Here is a 22,208-nt window from a genome sequence, read left to right as displayed (position 1 = left end):
CCCAGTCTACCTTACATGTGCTCAGAATACTAACATTAGCCTATAGCAAAGAGGAACTAAAAAGCTTCTTGATGGAAGTGAAAGAGGAGAGTTAAAAAGTTGGCTTAAAGCTCAACATTCAGAAAATTAAGATGATGGCATCTGGTCCTGTCACTTCATGGGAAATAGATGGGGAAACAGTGGAAACTGTCAGACTTTATTTTGGGGGGCTCCAAAATCACTGCAGATGGTGACTGCAGCCATGAAATTAAAAAGACGCTTATTCCTTGGAAGGAAAGTTATGACCAACCTAGATAGCATATTCAAAAGCAGAGACATTACTTTGCCAACAAAGGTCCATCTAGTGAAGGCTATGGTTTTTCCAGTGGTCATGTATGGATGTGAGAGTTGGACTGTAAAGAAAGACGAGCGCTGAAGAACTGATGCTTTTGAACTGTGGTGTTGGAGAAGACTCTTGAGAGTCCCTTGAACTGCAAGGAGATCCCACCAGTCCATCCTAAAGGAGATCAGTCCTGGGTGTTCATTGGGAGGACTGATGCTGAAGCTGAAACTCCAATACTTTGGCCACCTCATGCGAAGAGTTGACTCATTGGAAAAGACCCTGATGCTGGGAGGGACTGGGGGCAGGAGGAGAAGGGGGCAACAGAGGATGAGATGGCTGGATGGCATCACCAACTCGATGGACATAAGTCTGAGTGAACTCCAGGAGTTGGTGATGGACAGGGAGGCCTAGTATGCTGTGATTCATGGGATCGCATACGACTGAGTGACTGAACTGAACTGGGAAAACTCATCTAACACAAGTCTATTTCATAATAAAATGTTGAATAGCTCATGTAGTTTACTGAATGCTGTGCTCAGTGTGTAAAACAGAATGATTGTGTGGGTACAGGATGATTGTCAATTGATTGTTTACCTCATGGTCATGTGGCTTACTGGAAGCTGCGGCCGCCTGCTACCACCCGGAACCACGAAGGAAAACTGTGGCATAAATCACTAGCCCAAGAAAAGATGAAGATTAAAAATTCAAAGTCTGGTTGCTACTGAATGCATATCATTTTTGCACCATCATAAATTTGAAAAATCATAAATGTAGCCATTGTAAGTTGGGGACCATCTATATGTATAATCTATATATAACTGCAATAAGTTTCATGAGAAAATATTTACCCTTACTATATACAATGTAGCTTATATTTCTATTTTATTTTAAAAATTAGTCATTTAAATGACATCAAACGTACAAGAACAACAAATCAGCAAGTAAGGTTGGCTTCTTCAAATTTAAAACTTTTGCACTGCAAGAGAAACAATCAACAAAACAAAAAGGCAACCTACATAATGGGAGAAAATATTTACAAACCCTATACTGGATAAGGATTAGTACCCAAAACATATAAAGAACTCATCAACTAGATAACAAAAACTAAACATTTGATTAAAAAATGGGAAGAAGAACTAAACATATTTTTTTTCCAAAGAAGGCACCCAAACAGTCAACAGATAAATGAAGAGATGTTCAACATCCCAAATCACCAGGGAAATGCAAATCAAAACTGCAATGAGATAACATTTCACATTTCTTAGAATGGCTATTGTCAAGAAGACAAGAGGGCTTCCCCGCTGGCTTACTGGTAAAGAACCAGCCCACCAATATAGAAGACTTGGGTGCAATCCCTGGTCCTCAGATCCCACATGCCATAACAGAGCAACTAAGCCCATTTGCCACAACTACTGAGCCTGTGCTCTAGAGCACGTGGTCGGCAGCAAGAGAAGCCACTGAAGTGAGAAACCCCCGCACTGCACATTAGAACACAGACAGTAGTTCCTGGTCTCCACTAGAGAGAAAAAAAGCCCATGTAGCAAGGAAGAACCAGCACAGCCATAAATAAATGAAAGTGTTTATTAAAAAGTAAGCTCCCAGAAATGAATGGGGTGTTTAAAAAAGAGAGAGAGAGAAGAGGCAACAAGTGTTGGTGAGGATGTGGAGAAAAGGGAAACTTTGTATACTGCTGGTGGGAATGTAAATGGGTTCAGCCATTATGGAAAACAGTATGGACTTCCTTAAGGAATTAAAAATAGATCTACCTATGATCCAGCAATTCCACTTTTGGGCATAAACCCAAATGAAATGAAAATAGGATGTCAAGAAGATATAAGCACTCTCATGTTTTCAAAGCCTTATTCATATACATGTACACACACGTATTAAAGTTATTAAAAAATCAGTCATTTAAAAAATACTACATTGATTTATCAACCTTCTACAAACTAATTTTGAAAACACCAACAAAGCAACACTCTTGGGACTCCCCTGGCAGTCCAGTGAGTCTGCACTCCCAATGCAGCGGGCTCAGGTTTGATCCCTGGTCAGGGAACTAGGACCTGTATGCCACAACTAAAGGTCTGGAATGCCACAGCCAAGATCCTGCATGCTGCAACTAAGACCTGGCATAGCCAAGTAAAAGAACATAAATAAATAAATAAAAGTTTTAAAAGTCAGTTTGTTAAAAAAAAAAACCTCTCACTTTGCAGATAATTAAACTGTTTCCTTGTTTTTCAAAAATTTCTGTAAAATACTGCAATAATTAACACAATACCCATTTATCAACTATTCTGCTCTTTTAAATCCTTTATCCATATTTATTTTTTTTGATGAAACAAACATCAAACCCCCTATACTGAACAACTTTTTTACACCCTTATTCTCCCAAGTAATCATAATCTCTTATCTAAATTTGGTATTTACCCAGAACTACACGTCTTTATATTACTAATACATAGCATTATACGAATTAAAAAATATAATACAACAACTTGGCGTATTTTTCAAACTTTAAGTAGATGGTATGCGTGCGTGCTAAGTCACTTCAGTCATGTTTGACTCTGTGTGCCCCTATGGACTGTAGCCCGCCGGGCTCCTCTGTCCATGGGATTTTCCACGCAAGAACACTGGAGTGGGTTGCCATGCCCTCCTCCAGCGGATCTTCCTGACCAGGGGATCTTTTATTTCTTCTGCTTTGGCAGGTGGGTTCTTACCACAAGTGCCACCTAGGAAGCCCACATAGATTGCATACTATTTTGCAAATTGAGATTTTTCACTCAAGTTTTTTTCAAATTTATCTTAGTCCATTCATTGTTAACTATGCATGGTATCCCAGTATATGACTATATTACAATTTGTCCATTCTCCTATTGGACACCTAGTTTATTTCCAGTTTTTGGTGTTAGAAATAATAGTGCAATAAACATTCTCATACAACTCCTTGGATATGTGTGCAAAAGAATCTCAGAAATATATACCCTCTTCAACTTTTCTACATACTGCTAAATTGCTCTCCACTGCGAATGTGCTAATTATACTCACAGCAACAAGCATGAGATTTCCTGTTTTTTCACATCCTCACCAAACTTGGTCTTTTAAGACCTTTAATCTTTGTGTGAAATGCTGTCTCATTGTTTTAAATTGTACTTTCAAGATTACTACTGAGATTGAGCAACAGAGCATTCTTAAAAGACCTAATGCTATTACTTTCAAACAGAATTCTCTAACATCAAAGCATCATTTTCACACCTTATTTGTAACCCTCTTTGATGCTTACACATCCGTCTTCCTCCACTGGACTCCACTGTGCGTTCCTAACAGTGGTGGAAAGAACACATGGAGCCAGGCCAGGATTTGCATCCTAACTGCTCTATCATTCCTTCATTCTGTCACCATGGGCAAGTGAAAACCTGACCTGTTTAGATTCCTTTCATTTGTAAAACAGGGATGATGGCATCTGACAAGGTTCTTGGACAGGATTAAATGTTATAGCAGCTTATGATTAATGATCATCAGATCCCCAACAACTCCCACCCTTGTTATATAGGAGGATAGCCAATGAGGGAGAGAAGAGCCACTCTCTGCCTCCATGTATTCCCTTCTGTGTACTGTAGACACATCACACCACTCTGCTTTGGGGCATTCACTCTTGCTGTTACCTCTGTCTCTTTGCCCTTTCTGCCTTCTCCACAAAGCTGACTCCTTGGTTCTCAAAGGCTACTCAAAAGTGTCCCTTGCCTTCCCCATCACCCCCAGTCAATTCTGGATTAGGTCCCCGCTTTCGTACCTTATCACAACTTGTACACACTCCTTTCATAACACTGAGCACTTTATTTTTTTTGTATCTTTGATGGCAGGGAGGCCTGGCGTGCTGCAATTCATGGGGTCGCAAAGAGTCGGACACGACTGAGCGACTGAACTGAACTGAGGGCCCTAGGTATTTTACTCATCATTGCAACTTTAGCAACTAACAGGACCCAGTACACAAAAATCAGACTCAGAATTTGTAGAATTAAAAACACTTACTCACTAAACATTTTCCTGAACTTCACCTCCTCAGAAGTACCAGGGGCTCACAATGCCGCCATGGTGGCCTGGCTACAGCCATAAGAGCACCAACCCACTTTTGGGTTATAGAGAATGACAGCAACTTGCATTCTGCTCGACAAGTTTAGAAGATAATGGGACACTGTGAAATTGCTTTCTAATGTGTGCCCACTATTAGCCAACAGATTAGAAAGATCCTTGAGTGAAGTTGCTCAGTCATGTCCGACTCTTTACAACCCCATGGACTGTAGCCCACTGGGCTCCTCTGTCCATGGGGATTCTCCATGCAAGAATACTGGAGTGGGTTGCCATTTCCTTCTCCAGGGGATCTTCCTGACCCAGGGATCAAACCCATGTCTCCCGCATTGCAGGTAGACTCTTTTACCCTCCGAGCCACTAGGGTAGCCCTAGCAGGCTAAAGATCAGTCTGAAAGATCCCTATCAGACTGAAATAATAGCAAAGAATCTTATGAAAGGTGAAATTGCACTATTTAAAAAATTTTTTATCTTTGTAGCTGAGTCAGATGGAAAAAAACTAAATGAAAGGAAGGTAATCTGCACTTGCCTTCTGTCCTTGAAAATTCTAAAAACATTCCAGGCAACAAAACACCTTTTCAAAAAAAAAAAGAAACAGTAATTCTCATAAATGCTTGTGAAGGAAAAAAAATATACAGTATTTCTGCCAAGCCAGGAATGATATCCAAAAATTAATTAAAATGTATCTTTTTATTCCCTAAACTAAAAATATGTAATTATATAGTATCAAGTTAGGATACAATCATGAAATTGTCCTTATAATTACCAAGTCTTTGATTGATTTTAAGAAATTTTTGGTGTTAGTTTTTATGTGATACAACTGTCACTTAGCTAAGTAAATGTAGCCCTACAGAGATTTAAGACTGTTCCAATGTCTTCCCTATTAAAGAGAGAGTCAGTGGCTGTATTAAAAAGGTTGAGAATTTATCTGTTTTGCTGAACTACCCTATAAATTACTTTGAAAATTTTCTAATACTGAGGTTTTGTATGTTTCTCTATCAAGTAAGTCATAAATTTATTTATTGGAATTCCATAATTACGTAGCTTAGTAATATTATTTTTCACTAAGCTTCAATCCGCAGAACATGCTAATTATAATCTGGCCAAGATTTTGGACTCACTGTTGAAAGAACTGCTCATTGTATTTTTCAGTTCACTTTAATGATCAAACAACAAACATGTTTATATATATGTAAATTTGATAATTTGTTTTATATTTCATATTTCATTTATATAATCTTTCAATGTCTTTGTTTCCTTATTTTTTGTATTTGTATATATTTAATCATTTAAATCAATTATTGAATTAATCTATCAGCTTTAATAACTCAAACTGGCTTATAAAGCCAAAAAAAACTGACATGTTAGAATATTTAAGTTGAATCTTTTAAAAAATTTTATTTCCCAAAGTCTCCAATTGCATAATTTCATTTCTTTCTTTCTTGGTGGCACTGTGCAGTTTGTGGGATTTCAGTTCCCCTATCAGGGATTGAAAGCCGAGTCCTAACCACTGGACAACCAGGGAATTCCCCACAATTTCTAAATTCTCTAAATTTCTAAACTAAATATATGAGGCTTGATTCAATTTCTAAACTGCTTTTTCAGCTCTTGTACTACAGATTACCAGTGGAAGTCCAAATATTCTTCCAATTTTTAAATTATTTTGATTATTCAATTATTTTTTATTATTTCAATTCCCTTTCAGCCATATAATTTCTTTGATCTTTTGATTTGATATAGAAAAATCAATCTATAGGGATTTACATTTTTAAATCACATCATCCAGAGATAGTTGCATACAGTAAATGTTAGTTTAAAATTAGGCAGTTTTGTTTGATGAAATGCTATTGTCATGAAAAAAAATATTTTAAAATATTTAATAAAATGGAGAATGGGAGAAAAAAAAATAGAACGAAATATCCAGAAAATTTTCTAAGCTTTTGGTTACAAGTCCAGACTTTCTTTCTCACAAGTCTGTACTATATCCAATTTGAATTTTATGTAAGATTTCCTATTGAACTTATTTTTAATATACTACCAATAAAGTTTGATGTTATTTCAGATGTTTCTATCATGTCCATAAGATCATTAAAAACCACTAACAGCTTTAAAACTTAATATTAGTGATTTTTTCTATTTAATTATTACAATTCACTTATAAAACATCTGAAATGTCATCAATGACAAAATTTTACTTTGATATATATTTTCCTAAGTTTCCACATTTCAGTAGATGTTTTGCAAAAAGCAGAACCATTATCTAGATTATACATAATATGTGTATGTTCTGCTTTTTCCAAGTCTTTAAAAATATTTTATACCTGAAGATGTTGTTGCAAGTTTTTAATTATAGAATTAAAATCAGTTGATGGTTGTAAATATGTCTAAATATATTTTACATATTAACGTAAATGTAAATACACACAATTTTTCTTGATTTTTAAAACTCTTGAAAGTTATGGTTTCTAATCGTTTATTGTACATACAGAATGCATGCACAGAAACATGCTATATCTTAACTGTTATTGCATTTTCAATTAATGTTTAATATAAAAATGTACATATTAAATCTTCATTTTGATGAGTTAAGTTGTATTAGTACCCATGTAGTCACTATTACATTAATTTTGTTTTCTCATGAATTTTACAAAAATGCAATTGGAGGTATTTACTCCTTTGTGTCTGGCTTCTTTCATCTACATAATGCTTTTGAGATGTACCCTTTTGTTGCATACGTAACTAGTATTTTTTTCTTTTATTGCTGAATAATAACATGATATTGTTTTTATTTTAAAGAAGTACCCTACTGATAACTGCAAGTTTTAAAACTCATAACCTGTAACAATTGCCATTTAGATGGAATATGTGGTTACCCATTCATGTTCTTGCCCGGAGAATTCCAAGGACAGAGGAGCCTGGTGGGCTGCCATCTATGGGGTCACACAGAGTCAGACACAACTGAAGTGACTTAGCAGCAGCAGCAGCAGCAGCACACTTTTAAACTATTTTGAATTGTATCTACATTTAGGTAAACCGTAATAAGCAATATATAGTAACAATATAGATTGTTAAAAAATAAGTCATTTTTCATTCTAGAAATACAGCTAATTGCTTTATTATTGTACCAATTCTTCCACAGTATCAAAAGACACTCTGGACTGTTCCTATTTTGTATGGTGTCCCAAAATCAGGCTTCAGTTCATCATTAGTACTCTCTCCCTTTTCTCCTCCAGCAGATTCAAGTTTATATTTTAAAAGACAGTTATGAAACTTTTCCAACTTTGCTGTCTTAATATCCTGGGTGTTTGTTTTTAATATTATGTTGTAAGGTATCCAGTGTATACATATGAAAAATTACAAGAAAAATAAAACCAGAGTAAAAACTTTATTTAGGAGTAGCAGCAACTATTATACATAATCAATGATAAGGATAAATAGATCCTTCTAAAGGGCAGGCTTCCTGTTGAAATGAACTGAACTGCCAGAAATGCTGCAAATGTTTCTCAGACGTCACTATCACAGGAGACCCATTTATCAGTGATCATCATGGTATCTTAGAATAATTAGCTTGAACTAATGCACTTACAGAATTTATGTAGTTTTTCACATTGCAGCAAGTAAAGCCATACTTCAGCCTATATCTATATCCATTAAAGTTACAAACACACAAACTCATTGATACAACTATTTCACTTCTGGAAATTTATCATTTGTATATAGTCACACATGTATAAGCTTCTTTAGTAGCAAGAAATTAGCACTTATTTCTGGACTGAACATTGTTCTCAATTCTTTATATGTATAAACTCATTTAATCCTCATAACCTTATGAGGTAGGTATTATTCCCATCTTACAGATGGGTAGGTATAACGTTATGGGTTAAGTATTACGTGCAGGTACTTTATGGGTGGGTGTTATTCCCATTCTATAGACTATATGGTAAAGTTATTGACAGTATATTTTCTAATGGAATATAACACAGCCCTAAAAAGTGAAGAGGAAGCTCTCTAATACTGATATGGGGCAATAGGCCAGATATGCCACCTCACTAGATGAAAAAGCCCCGTGTATGTCAGGTATTATCTGTGTAAAAACTGCATCAAATTAGAGACCTGAAATTATATACATATACATATGCATTTGCCTAGAAGGAGAGTTACTTTCATTACATTTTCCTCCAAACTGATTACGATTCTCCAAGCTGAGGAATACATATAAATTGTATATATACTAGGATTACATCTATCTATAAAAATATGAATAGGAAAATATGAAATATATGCAGTGGAATAATAGCATCTTACACTAAAACTCCAGATGGGCCAATTATTAAAATGATTACAAAGGTGGAATCTAAAAAGCAAAACAGGGACTTCCCTGGTCATGTAGTCATTAAGAATCCACCCAGCAATGCAAGGGACATTTGTTCAATCCCGGGTCCAGAAGATTCTACATGCTGTGGGGCAACTGAGCCCATATACCACAACTCTAGAGCCCGTGCTCTGGAACAAGTGAAGCCACTACAAAAAGAAACCTGCGTGCTGCAATGAAAAGCAACCCTCACGCGCTGCAACTAGAGAAAGCCCACAAGCACCCATGAAGACTCAGCACAGACAAAAAATAAAAAGATAAAAGAAAAACAAAAAGCAAAATAAACATAAAACAGGAACAGACTTGGAGTGAAACAGGTGAAGGGATTCGAGGTACAATCCTCCAGTTACAAAATAAATTAAGCCACAAGGATGTAATATACAGCCTAAGGAATATGGTCAATAATACTGTAGTAACTTATTAACTCGAAGGCCCACTTGACTTCACATTCCAGGATGTCTGTCTCTAGATGAGTGATCATACCATCGTGATTATCTTGGTCATGAAGATTTTTTTTGTAGTTTTTCTGTGTATTCTTGCCACCTCTTCTTAGTATCTTCTGCTTCTGTTAGGTCCATACTGTTTCTGTCTTTTGTACCCATCTTTGCATGAAATGTTCCCTTGGTATCTCTAATTTTCTTGAAGAGATCTCTAGTTTTTCCCATTCTGTTCTTTTCCTCTATTTCTTTGCACTGATCGCTGAGGAAGGCTTTCTTATCTCTTCTTGCTATTCTTTGGAAATACGCATTCAGATGTTCATCTTTCCTTCTCTCCTTGGCTTTTTGCCTCTCTTCTTTTCACAGCTATTTGTAAGGCCTCCCCAGACAGCCATTTTACTTTTTTTGCATTTCTTTTCCATGCGGATGGTCTTGATCCCTGTCTCCTGTACAATGTCACGAACCTCCATCCATAGTTCATCAGGCACTCTATCAGATCTAGTCCCTTAAATCTGTTTCTCACTTCCACTGTATAATCATAAGGGATTTGATTTAGGTCACACCTGAATGGTCTAGTGGTTTTCCCTACTTTCTTCAATTTAACTCTGAATTTGGAGCAACCGAGTAGCTCCCCTCCTCCGCCGTCAGGGGCGGCGGCCGGGAGGAGCTACCCCACGTCCAAGGAGTGGTCCCTGCGCTGGCGCAGGAGGACCTAGAAGAGAAAGCCCTCACAAAGCAACAAAGACCAATTACAGTCAAAATAAATAATCTCCAAATCTTAAAAAAAATTAATCATTTAATTAAGCTTTTTGTTCTCTAAATTTACCTCTAATGTATTATTATATTTTGGGGCTGCTATGGCTTAACTACTGAAGTTATTGATAAACAGCTAAGATCCCCAAAGGTCTTTGGAAAGGACTCCTGTGAGACAGGGGCTCTGAAGTCTAAACTTCATGAACCTCATGTTTAATTATTCTCTAAGTACAAAACTTGATAAGGTAACAGGTATAACCTGACCCATACTGCATATTGAAGATCAGAGGTCTTCACAGTGGCTTACTTACTTCTTTTAGGTGCACAAATGCTTCTCAATGGGTACTCTTTAAGTGCTTTTAAGGGCAATCAACTTCAATATGCGGAGAAGGCAATGGCACTCCACTCCAGTACTTTTGCCTGGAAAACCCCACGGACAGAGGAGCCTGGTAGGCTGTAGTCCATGGGGTCGCTAAGAGTCAGACGCGACCGAGCGACTTCACTTTCAATTTTCACTTTCATGCATTGGAGAAGGAAATGGCAACCCACTCCAGTGTTCTTGCCTGGAGAATCCCAGGGACGGGGGAGCCTGGTGGGATGCCATCTATGGGGTTGCACAAAGTCGGACGTGACTGAAGCGACAGCAGCAGCAGCAGCAACTTCCTCAATATGAACTTTATGAAGTGATCTGCCCCAAAAGGTTTCAGCCATTTGCTAGTTTACCTCAATTCTTTCAAATATTCTACCTCCCACTTTACGAAAGTCATACCTCTCATTCTATTGGCTCACAGTGTGAAAATTTCCAAGGGACAATTCCAGAAGGCATAGCTCGTAAGTTCCTTGTAAGCAAAGTAAAGGTTTTGGAAGAGGGGGACTGTAACTTTATCATGCTGGTAAAACTGGTAAGGTGTTTCACACTGTCACCTCTTTCTTCCCCTTCTTCGAATTCAAAAACCAGAAGAAAGTTGTGAATACATGGTTTCTTGACATTTGAATACATAGTTATTGGAATTTTTCTTAGAAAGCCTTTTTCTAAGAATCAGTGAGAAACAGTATTTTCCAAACTTAAAAGCTTTCAGCTTCTATTTTAGAAGTTTCTTGAAAAACAATACACTTTCACAGAACCTCAGCTGGACTATGCAGTGTTTGAATGCATATTTTTCCAAGACTTATTCCAAGTTTTAGAATAATGGATATTCTGAAATGAATCATCTTGATGGAGTAGATGACCAACAATGCAGGCCCATTCTAAAATTTATTTGCAAAGGCAGCCTGAGAAACTTAATAGTTCAGATTTGCCAAAAACTGTGAATCTTTCCTGAGGTTGTGACTTTATATCTACTAAGGAACACTATAGCTACTCAATGATTATGGTTTCTTTGAATCTAGGAAACTCATTAATATTAATCATCTATTTATTTTGTGATGTGATGACTGAACTCAGAAAAACTCTGGAAGTTCTTTTAAATGATAAAAGATTCACACAGCTGCTTCACGGAGACAAAATGACAAAACATGGCTTCAGGGGTCACCCTGAAGAACTAAGGAGATTGACAACTTGATAACTTAGCAGAGTATTAACAGGTACAATTTATGAACTAACACCATTTCCTACCTTAGCTATATAACTACATGTAGTTGTATAAACAAAATTTGTTTTAAATTAATACGTTTTGGAGAGTTTGAATTAATAAAAGGTGAAAAATTAACTATGTTTTTTTAAAAGAATTGTTTCTAAGGGAGTCCTTTCTTTATCCTGATGGTCAGAAAGCACAAGAGATTTTAAATTAAGAGACAAGCAGAGCCTACCCAGCCCAGTGAAAGCAATGCATAGTCAGCTAAGGCTCTGTATGTGTAAATACTTACACAAGTGGAATTTATTGCACATCACCTCACAGAATAAAGAGGAACATCCTGGGGGAGCAATCTAGCTTACTAAAATCAGGATGATTTTTCTATGTGGCTAGGCACAGATAGTCTAAGTAGTTGTTACATGGTCTATTTTTAACGTTGCATAGCCTCTTAACAGCTCACTTGTGATCTAGTTGTAAACACCTTCAGAAGCAGAAATTTTTCTTCTATAGACAGATTAACCATTTCTGCTTAGTCTTTAAAATAAGCAAGCAAACACACCAGTTGTAATGCTTAATGTAACCTAAAGGGCAGGCAGGCTTGTCAACACCAAAGCTCAGGACTTGGTCCCACCTTTTCAAATGTCTTTGATTAAGATTCAGACTTGAGGTGGACTCAAGAATACGATTTCTTGTGGGCCAATAGTCTGAAGAACAAGATGGAAAACACACCACTACTTTCTGTGTCTAAGAGCTAGATGAATCAAAAAAGGCCAAAAATACTTTAGGAATGGTTGGTTCTTACCTGATGCAGACATGCAGAGTAAGTCTGGTAATATCTGATCTCAGAACTTTTGAGATCAAAGGGAGAAGGCCTAGTTTCCTGTCACAGTTGTAGAAAAAAGATGTTCTGGGTCAGGAACTTCAGTTTAGGGTATCAAGTACAGAAAATTAACGTTCAGTACACCCATAATGGCTCTCTTATGGATAATCCTGCTGGAGTACAAAAAAAAAAAAGTGTATCCCAGCTTGCAAGAACTATGGCTTTAATCCTTTTTCACAAAGTAAATAATAGGTTTCCCATATAAACCTTCCAAACTCCTAGGCATGGCCTAACTCTCTCAACTTCTGTAATGCCTCCATTCCTTTAGGTTTTCAAGTCTTCATCTTGGTATGTCAGGATACTAGCTTCAGCAGTTACCTTGAAAATCAACAAAAGGCCATTAGTAACAAAGACAAGGAGTGAATGGTTTTGTTTGCCACCTTGTACACATTTTTTTCTTCAATTGTGTACTGTGAATGACAAAAACAACTGCCACTGTAAGAGGAGCAATTTCTTTGGTATTTTCAATACCTCAAAGCTTAGAGACTTATTTTCTCATGGCGTCAACTGCCTTTTGTCCTTTTAAAGTAAGACTTAATTCACTCTCCCTTTCTCATTAATAGAACACCAGTTTTATTCAGAGCAGCAATGCATACAGCTTTAGCATGGTATTTCTCAGCTTCTTATTAGGCAGGGTTATGGAAATTAGAATATTTCAAAGTGTTCTGCAACTTTTTCTGGGTCTTAAAAGGGGAAGTTTTTTATTTTCCATGCTGCCCAGGATCCAAGTATAAAACCTGAAATTTCCACAACCATATTTGACCTTGGGGTATAATCCAGGTGCTGGGGATAGAAAAAAATTTCTAAATTGCCTAAACCTTCTATCATAAAGCTGCACTTCCCAAAGATCTGTACTGGTTCTGATATGAGCACTGCAAAATAAACTACAAGCAACTATGATATTTCTTGTAACACAAGCAAAAACACCTTAAAATGCTGATTTATAAAAATATTATTAAATATGTAACTGTTTTGCAAGCTAATAGGGGCTTATTCCCTGTGGACTCTAGAAAAAAACAGTAAATAAAAGTAAGTGTACTCTGAAAGCAAAGTTATTGGATAGAGGTGCGCAGGAGGGATTTGTTAGTTGGGAGAGCAGACAATACAGAATATAAACTATGCTTAACAGGAAAAAAGAGAAGATACTTTAAAATACAGATCTGCATAGTAACCAAATATTTTTCAAGAGAACAAATACCACTGAAATTAACAACTACAAATGCAAAAAGCATGAACCTAAATTGGGTACTCATTTGGGAAAAACACAAACTATGAAAAGCATTAAGAACTGCTGGGGAAACCTAAACATGGACTAGATATATTATGGAATTATGGTTAACTTTACCAAGAGTGTCAGGGATGAAAAGCACAAAAAGTGGTAAGAAACTTTACAACTCTACTCAATTACTGTTCATTTTACTACAGTACTTTAAATACTGAAAGTACTATTTATATTTTTATGTCACTGTTTATAATCCAGACATTTTGTCCTTGAGTTTCTTCTAGTCAGAACATCAAAAACTTTTTAACTTTTCTATAGGCTTGAGTCTTCACACATTACAGAATGGAATTCTGTTGGAAACCTTCCGGGAGGAACATCCAATACATACACCAGCACATCAGACCTATTAATCTCACAGTATTCTAATACTGCATTTTTACCAAGTCTATCCTTGCTTGTCTGTTGGCATCAAATCTGCATCCTAGATCCTATCATAGACCTGACTCAATGGGGGGTTGATAGCCAGTGAAGTTTGAATTCACTTTCATTACTTTCTGCTTTTTTTCCAACTCTTAGTTATTAATTGCAATATGTATTCTTATGCACCATCAAGAACAAGAAAACACTTTCAACTATGACAATAGTCCTTACTAAAAATAAAAGTTGGTTACAGAAGCCTTTTTGAAACTTCAGTATCAACTTCTTATAAATAAAACTGCACTGCTAGGCATTTGATGAACAATTCTTTGCATTATAGCTTATTGACAGCTTCCCTGCTTAGGTCCCAAGAACAACTTGGTTGCCACTGATGTCAGTAAATATGGAAGTGTGATTATTCTTCCATTGATTATTTACTCCCCCTTATCAAGTTTATATCCTGCTGCCTTCATATGCCTTTTTGCATAGAAGTAATATTTTGTTGCTGATCAATCTAAGACACTTTAATACTTTTTTGTAAGACAATTTTAAATAGCAATAAATGCATACAATTATTGAGTTTGCACATGGACAAGCAGGGAAATTTATCAACAGTACTGCCTAGCCACCAGTTTTTAAGGTGCCACAGATCTTCAGAGATGCTAAAATGTTAGAACAGCATCCTACTGTTGATATCCTCTTGACTCAGGACTTAGCTTTTGTGAGACCATTTTCAGTTCAAATGACTTGTCTATGATTTTAATGGGTGTCTAAACCAAGATTCAGACATACTTATAAAACAATTCCAGTTCTCTCTCACAATTTATAACTGAGACGCTGCCTTTTTGCAAGAGTTAAACAACACTGAGCCAAACATTTCAAATGGCCAGTTTATCAGTATGCTTTCTTGTAAAACACGTTGAGGCTGGCCTGATATGATTAACTTTTATTCAAGCAAGAAATGCCCACAATAAGTTTAATTTTCTATTAGCATGTTCTCATTTTGGCCAAAGCTTGGTTTCTTTAACATTCAAAACATATCAAGGTAGGCAATGGGGCTGTAGGATAAGAAAAGTATACATGACCACTGATGGAAAGCTGATTTCAAATACAGCATATGATTTGAAACTGAACTCTTTTTACTGTTCTAAGAAAACTTATTTATATGCAAACACCAGTAAGAAAATCAAAGCTTTAACAGAGCTAAAGTATTAAACAAAGTACTTCAATATTCCTCTCTGTATATTTAAAACATCTTACTATTTGTTGTTTTAAAAAGACTTTAAAGCATGATTACATTCTACTGAAATAATGCCAATCTTTGCCAAAGACCTATATAAAAAGTTAGGAGAACAGCAATTATATGAAATTGCTGATTCTCCACAAACATGAGGCACTTCAAATGCTTAGGTTTAAGTATATAGAATCATCTGGAAACAGGCTCACTCAAGCTGGTTTCCTTTTTCTATTCCCTTTTCATATTTTGTAGGGCATCTACAGCTTTGTTACCCCCAGCTCCTAACCAGAGGAAAGATGCTTTTTAACTGCAAGTAAAGGTAAAATGTGTGCCAAGCTGTCACAGAAGGGATTTGTTTCTTGGGAACAGAAGATATCTCAAGAACATATTCGTTTTATACAAATGCTGCCTTTACTCAATAACCTTAGAAATAATACTTGGAAGTCAATAGTTATCAAAATTCATTTAAAAATGTTACCTAATACCTAAACATAAATAACCACTTTCATTAATACAGGAATAAGTTTGAGCCAATAAAGGGAAAATAAATGTAAACCAAGTTTATTTTGCTTTTTAAGTAGTGTTCTTAAAGCACTACAGCTTGGTAAACAATGTAAATTAGTATAAGTCATCTCAAAAGCCAGAGTTTTGTTTTGTTTGTTTTTAATGAGTTGTTAAAAAGATGCAGCCTATTCTAACAGGATAAATATTTTTAACCATTTCACTCTGAGTTAATGAAGGCTCACAAATGAGCAACACTCCTCATTGAGGAAAACAAAAAGCTGTTGTCGACAAGCGACAGCACACACACACAAAAACAAAAAGAACTGTGTAAAAATAACTGTGTTCCCATATTTTTTGAAGTCGTTTACAATGGGATGATATGCACATGATCTTGCTGCAAACTTGCCATACAGACTTGTAATACATGTAGTCTAGACAAACAATTCAGTCCAAGAGGTGCTAACTTCAGACAATGCAGCACTATAATCCTTTTAACAACGCAATCTGTTTTACTCATTATCTTTTCTTCTAGACTGAAATACAGGCTAGAAAGAAAATGCTCCCTAATTAAAAATTGGTATTCTTTACAGGAAAAATTGTATACTTTTGCATCAGAATTTACAAGTATATGTTCAAATTGGATTTGCCTCCTCCCCCCATCCCAGCCACAAAATGGGGATGAAGTTAAAATTTTTAAAAATGCCGTAATTTTCAACTTCATGCAAACTAAAGATGACCAAAACAAAAGCTTAAACAATGGAAGGATATTTCACAGAAAATTTCTTATACAAAAAACACATAAGAAAAAGGGCCACTAGGTGACATTTTAATTTACAAATTGGCATCATTTTGGTCGACAAATATCCAGATGCTGTTTTCATCTGCTAACAAGAGTTGCAGAGGAAAAGAAAAAAAAGAAAAAAAAAAAAAAAACCCAGCATGACTTCTGATTTTAATCACACATTTCTTCTGGAATTTCATGTGGATTAAGGATGCCTGGGACAGACATCTGAAGTTTGTGTTTTTCTTCCTGAGCCTGTCGAAGGGCTGTTTCTCGTTCTTCCAAAAAGAGATCCGATGTATCTTCACCTGCAAACTCCTGTGAAAAGATAGTTAACTGTCAACATACTTAGCAATGTAATTTATCCATCAATTGTTTGGCTTATATATGTAACTCTACACAGTTGAATTAAAGACTAAATGTGTTGGTTGGGAGGCAAAGATTACAAAAGAGGGATAGTATAATGCCACATATAAAACATACTTCAGCAGTAATGATAGTAAGAAAGACTAATGATCAAGTTTAAGTATATTATCATTGTCCTCATAGCTATGTTATCAATTTTCATCCTTTATAACTGTATGAATTAGCTTTTCTTTACACTTAATAAAAAAAAATAAAACTTTGTATTTTGGAGGAGGAAAAAAACCTGCATTTTATGTTATCAATTCTTATTTAATAGATATGGACAAGAATTCATCAGCTCTTTTTGATTTCTTTAAAACACGACGATACAACAAAAATTTCTCTTCCCCTAAGTCAATGAAGCATTGTAACAGCAGTAAATAACAGGCCGGTATCTGCTAATCACCATGGTTCCCCCTAAATGAATTCTTTACTAACAATGGGGAAAATCTCAAAAGGAACTACGAACGTATTTCATTCCCCCCACCCCTTTAAAAATATCTATGGGATTCAATCACAATGTTGCAATAGACATGTTACCCCAAACATTTTAAACTGATCTCCTCTTCTGGCCTTGATTTAAAGTTTTTCTTTCTGTAATCTATCTCAAAAGAATAAGACTGTACATATTTTAAAAGCTCATTACAAAAAGTGGTCAATTCTGGATGCAAGAATGCAATCAGTATTTACTCTCAATATTTCTGCAACTGCAAATAAAATACGTACCTTTATCTGTACCAGGAAATCCCGAAGATGTTCCTTGAATGCTGGAATATCCTGATTTAAGCTGAAAAGTCCTGTCACAAAGAGCTTTACTTGAGCGCTGCAAGTTAAAACACAATGATTAATCACCTAAAAAAAAAAACCTTAAAAAATTTGAGTTTATAAAAAGGGATATTTACTCTTGTAGATGAGGGAATGCAGACTTAAGAAGATTAGCCACATATTCCTGAATAAACATTTGGTTGTTAACTGGATTTCCAGGATTTAATGGTGTACTTATTTTTCCTTCTTCAACCAAATTAAACATATATGCAAGGATAGATGCATGCATTGTTAAACCTGTTGATAAGAAGGACATCATTAAACTCTCAGATGTACTAACAATCAGAAGGAACACAGAATTTTTACAGCTTTAAAGTCTTACCAGCAGTATGCGAGGTGTCTGTCACAACAGAAAAGATATGCTGAAGAATATCACAAAAATAAGTCTGATAAAAACTCTGAGCTGCAGCTTCTTCTTGTGCAACATTTTGTAAGAGTGTAAAAAGTATCTGTAAGCCTAAAAGACATATAAAGCCAACCAACTTATTCCATACTGACAACATTCACAATAGTACTTCAGCTATTAATTCAAAGTCCCTCTCTTTTTTTTTTTAAGCTAAAGACAATTATTTGCCTAAATTATCTTGACTCAGTAATGGAGTTAAATTAGAATCAATGATTGCTTACTTACAGACTAATTAACCATTACCACCTTTCCATTATTTCTTAAGGTTTAGTTGATTCTCTCCCACATCCATTACTGATGCACTCAAAAAAACCCCATGACAAGTGAAGTGATACCTCTTGTCTGCAACTATAAATACACAGATAGATGGGTGTCTATTTGTAAGTGCCTGTATGTGGATTGTGGGTTGGCAGGCAAATAAAGAACATCATTTTTATGTATTTACCTGTATCTGCTACATTCCTCATGGTATGTTTAAAAGCCCAAATAATAGAATCCAAAACAAGTTTAAACTGTGCAGGTGGAATAGCCAGGAACGCTGGGAAACAATGAGAATTGACAGCCTGAAGTAGTAAGAAAAAGTTCGTTCTGTGTTCAGGATATTCTTCAAAGTCCTAAAAATAAATGGTGGGAACAAAATAGAAGTTTCAATGCCTTAAACTGTATTTAATGGAAGAGGGAAAGCAAGCTCTAATTCATTATAGATATTTGGAGTTGTTAGTGAACCCCATAAGATATACGGCCTACTGAAAGTCAAACTCACAGATAAAACCCACAAAGACCATCACATTTTCTATCAGCATTGAAACTTGCTAGAGATTTGCTACCACTTTAAAGTGACTTTGAGATCAGTAACACAGATTTAGAGAAGTCTACTGTGTAGATGTGTACACGTATATCTACATGTTTTTCTTTTTGGTTAATACATTTTCCCATTCTTTATAAACATATACTACACTTTACTGAACTTTTAACTAAAAACCCAGTGACTAAAATGTTTCAAGTTTTAAATAAATGCTAGCTGCTATTTGAATAAAAATCTTTGGCAAATTTAAAAAACAAGTACTTTTCTTATCTAGAAGTTCAAATGTTTTAACATCAGAGTCTAAAATTTATGCTATGCTCATAGACAACCATCATTTATGCTTTTAAAAGTAATATGGATTAACTGTAGAACTTGCCATTATGTAACTGAAATGCAAATTGCATACCTTATTTATCATATTCAATGTGCACTCAAAAACAGCATCAAATATTTGAGGTATTTCAGCTGTTATATGTCCTCCTAACTTGTTGACAATAATAGCCATAGTACTAAGCACTTCTGGCTCTCTAGCAGCTGGGACATTTCTCTGGTAATCAATGAGAACTGCATCCAACAGAGGAGGAACAAAATTTTCAGCTACCTGTTTAAAAAAAAAAACTTTTAATTTTAATTCAGGCACTTGCTAACTCTTACTAAGCAGCTAGGTCAATGTCACCTTGTAAGACTTAATTTAGGTTGATCATCTACTGAAAAACGGAAACTCATGGCTTTAATTCTGGTGTATTAGAACTTTACAAAGAAAAATCAAGAAATTAAAATAGGCAGAAAAGGGCCACGGACATTGTACAGCTTAAATCTATACTTATTAAAGAAAACTGGGGCCTGAAATCAAGTGACTAGCTCTAAGTATTCTGGCAGGACCAGGATTCTAGGGATACTGTGTGTGCGTGAGGCACAGGGAGGGTAAAGCCTAACTGTACACCGAAGTATTCGTATCGAACCAGAATCAGACCTCCACCATCAATGCTTTTTTAAATTTAATGAATGCTAACCGATAGTTTAATAATCAGAAATAATAACCATTACTTACTGTCAAAAAAGGAACTAAACTATGCCAGAAAGACTGTGGTAGGCTTTCCGAGATTCCCAATAAACAGTCTAAGGTGTAAACTCTATGCTTTATAATGCATCCTCCATTAAGATGTACTCAATAAATATGATCATGTTTCATTTAACAGTAGTAGTGTCCCAATATACAAAACAGGCCTAGCAAGATTTGCAGGATAAGCACAAAATTATTTTTCTTTAATTACTAGGTTTTCTCTTAACTAGAACCGATTCTCCCTTCTTTTTCTTCAAGTTCTACTCAGACGTGATTAAGTTTTACAAGTTTACTTACATACATTATAAAATGATTATAGAAGAGTAAGTTTAGTGATCATAGATATTTTATATAAAACACCTCATATAAACAGGCAAAAAGTTGTGATAAAAATGCTTAAGATTTACTCAACTTTCTTAGAAAACATACAGCAGTGTAAATTTTATATACCATGTTTGTACACTACATCCTTTTTTTGACCTACAACATGACATTAGTTCCTATTAACAGTCAAGTGATTTAATATTTTTATATATTCTAAAATGATCACATTAAATTTATAGTCTGTTACCTCAAAAATATTAGTTCTTGACTATTATACACTATTTCCCATACTGTATACTTCATACCCATGCCTCATTTATCCTTTCCTTGACCACTCTCATATTTCCACTCTTAACATTGAATTTATTTTCCTACACCCTAAATCTGAATTATTTGACTATCTTTGAATTCACAGCCCCAAAGTTCAACATAAATCTTAGCTGTAAACTAGTTTGATACCTTGGTAATTTCATGAAAAAACTTTCCAGTACTAATAGGAACAATATTGAAATATCAAATTTATGAAAGTAAGTAGCACAGTGTTCAATGCTACTTCCATCCAATAGTGATGAACAGAAAAGGATTTATCGGAATATTCCAAGGATCCAAAGAACAAAAGGTTTAACAATAACTAAACATAAATAGCTCCCCCAAGTTCACGCATATGGAGCCAATTACTTTTTGAAAACCATTTAAGACTGACAGGAATAAGAGACTTTCAAACCTTCAACCAGGAAACTGTTTATTCCCACTAAGGAGGCAAACAGCTCTTATGACAGCTTTACAAATTGCTCCCAAAACCATCAGGAAAAAAAATTTCATTTTAACTCCATCCATGGAAAATAAAAATGACCCAATCATCTCAACTATCTTATTACATCACCACCCTCCCCCTACCAACAGCAATTTCTTTGGAGGAAGGTATGTATCTTGGGCTTCCCTGGTGGCTCAACTGGTAAAAAAATCTGCCTGCAATGCAGGAGACCTATTCAATTCCTGGGTTGGGAAGATCCCCTGGAGACGGGATCTTACTATTTTAATGGACCCCAAAACTCCAATAAATAGAATGCTATAAAGTAACACCAAATGTAAACATCTAAATTACCTTTTAAGTAGCTAAATGCATACAGAATATATACACGTTCTATAGAATGCAGTATCAACTTTAAAAAACAAAAATGACATCTCTCTTACCATCTGTGGATCATTAGACCGGCTCACCCAACCAGATATTAACTTTAAAGTTTCTCTTTTTACTGTTCGCATACTTCTAATCAGTGGTTGCTTTGTAACCATCTCACCTAAAAAACAAAATCAGGTGGACTCCAATTTGACAACTAAAATTCTATATTGGCAGTTACATGTACTTCAGATACTATTTGTTTCCATTCTTCATTAGAAAACCTAAAGACAAAGAGTGCTCCTGCTCATTCACGTCCAACTCTTTGCAACCCTATGAACTATAGCCTGCTAGCATCTTTCTGTTCCCGGGATTTTTCCAGGCAAGAGTACTAAAGTGGGCTGCCATTTCCTCCTCCAGGGGATCTTCCCGACCCATGGATCATTGGGAGGCAGATTCTTTACCACTGAGCTACCCGGAACGCCACAAAACACAAGAGGACACAGATGAATTTCCTGGGAAATAGAATAATTTTATAAGGGAAAGGGGCATGTGCAACTCATTAAAAATTGTTGAGGACTGCCTAAAACACAGGAGGTATTTTGTCAAAAGTGCTAAATGCTTATGACTTTGGCCACCTCATGCGAAGAGTTGACTCATTGGAAAAGACTGATG

At 35.6% G+C, this 22,208-nt stretch overlaps 1 protein-coding gene across 2 annotated transcripts in view; it reads right to left on the bottom strand.

Annotated features, from left to right (window-relative positions):
• Nucleotides 1-15,075: 15,075 nt before the first annotated feature.
• Nucleotides 15,076-22,208, bottom strand: part of XPO1 (exportin 1) — a 39,232-nt gene continuing 32,099 nt past the window's right edge. For both annotated transcript variants that reach the window (XM_068975443.1, XM_068975518.1), the window contains 7 exons: nucleotides 21,608-21,714; nucleotides 19,433-19,627; nucleotides 18,667-18,835; nucleotides 18,138-18,272; nucleotides 17,893-18,052; nucleotides 17,717-17,813; nucleotides 15,076-16,903 (listed from right to left, as the gene is read on the bottom strand). In XM_068975443.1, the coding sequence (XP_068831544.1) occupies nucleotides 16,757-16,903; nucleotides 17,717-17,813; nucleotides 17,893-18,052; nucleotides 18,138-18,272; nucleotides 18,667-18,835; nucleotides 19,433-19,627; nucleotides 21,608-21,714 (1,010 nt within the window). In that variant the 3' untranslated portion in view covers nucleotides 15,076-16,756. The remainder of the gene's footprint in view (nucleotides 16,904-17,716; nucleotides 17,814-17,892; nucleotides 18,053-18,137; nucleotides 18,273-18,666; nucleotides 18,836-19,432; nucleotides 19,628-21,607; nucleotides 21,715-22,208) is intronic.

The sequence above is a fragment of the Capricornis sumatraensis genome, chromosome 1 (genome assembly GCF_032405125.1).
Source record: "Capricornis sumatraensis isolate serow.1 chromosome 1, serow.2, whole genome shotgun sequence".
In the NCBI taxonomy this organism is placed as follows: domain Eukaryota; kingdom Metazoa; phylum Chordata; class Mammalia; order Artiodactyla; family Bovidae; genus Capricornis; species Capricornis sumatraensis.
The sequence above is the reverse complement of the archived record's forward strand: the minus strand, read 5'-3'. Positions and strand labels throughout refer to the sequence as shown.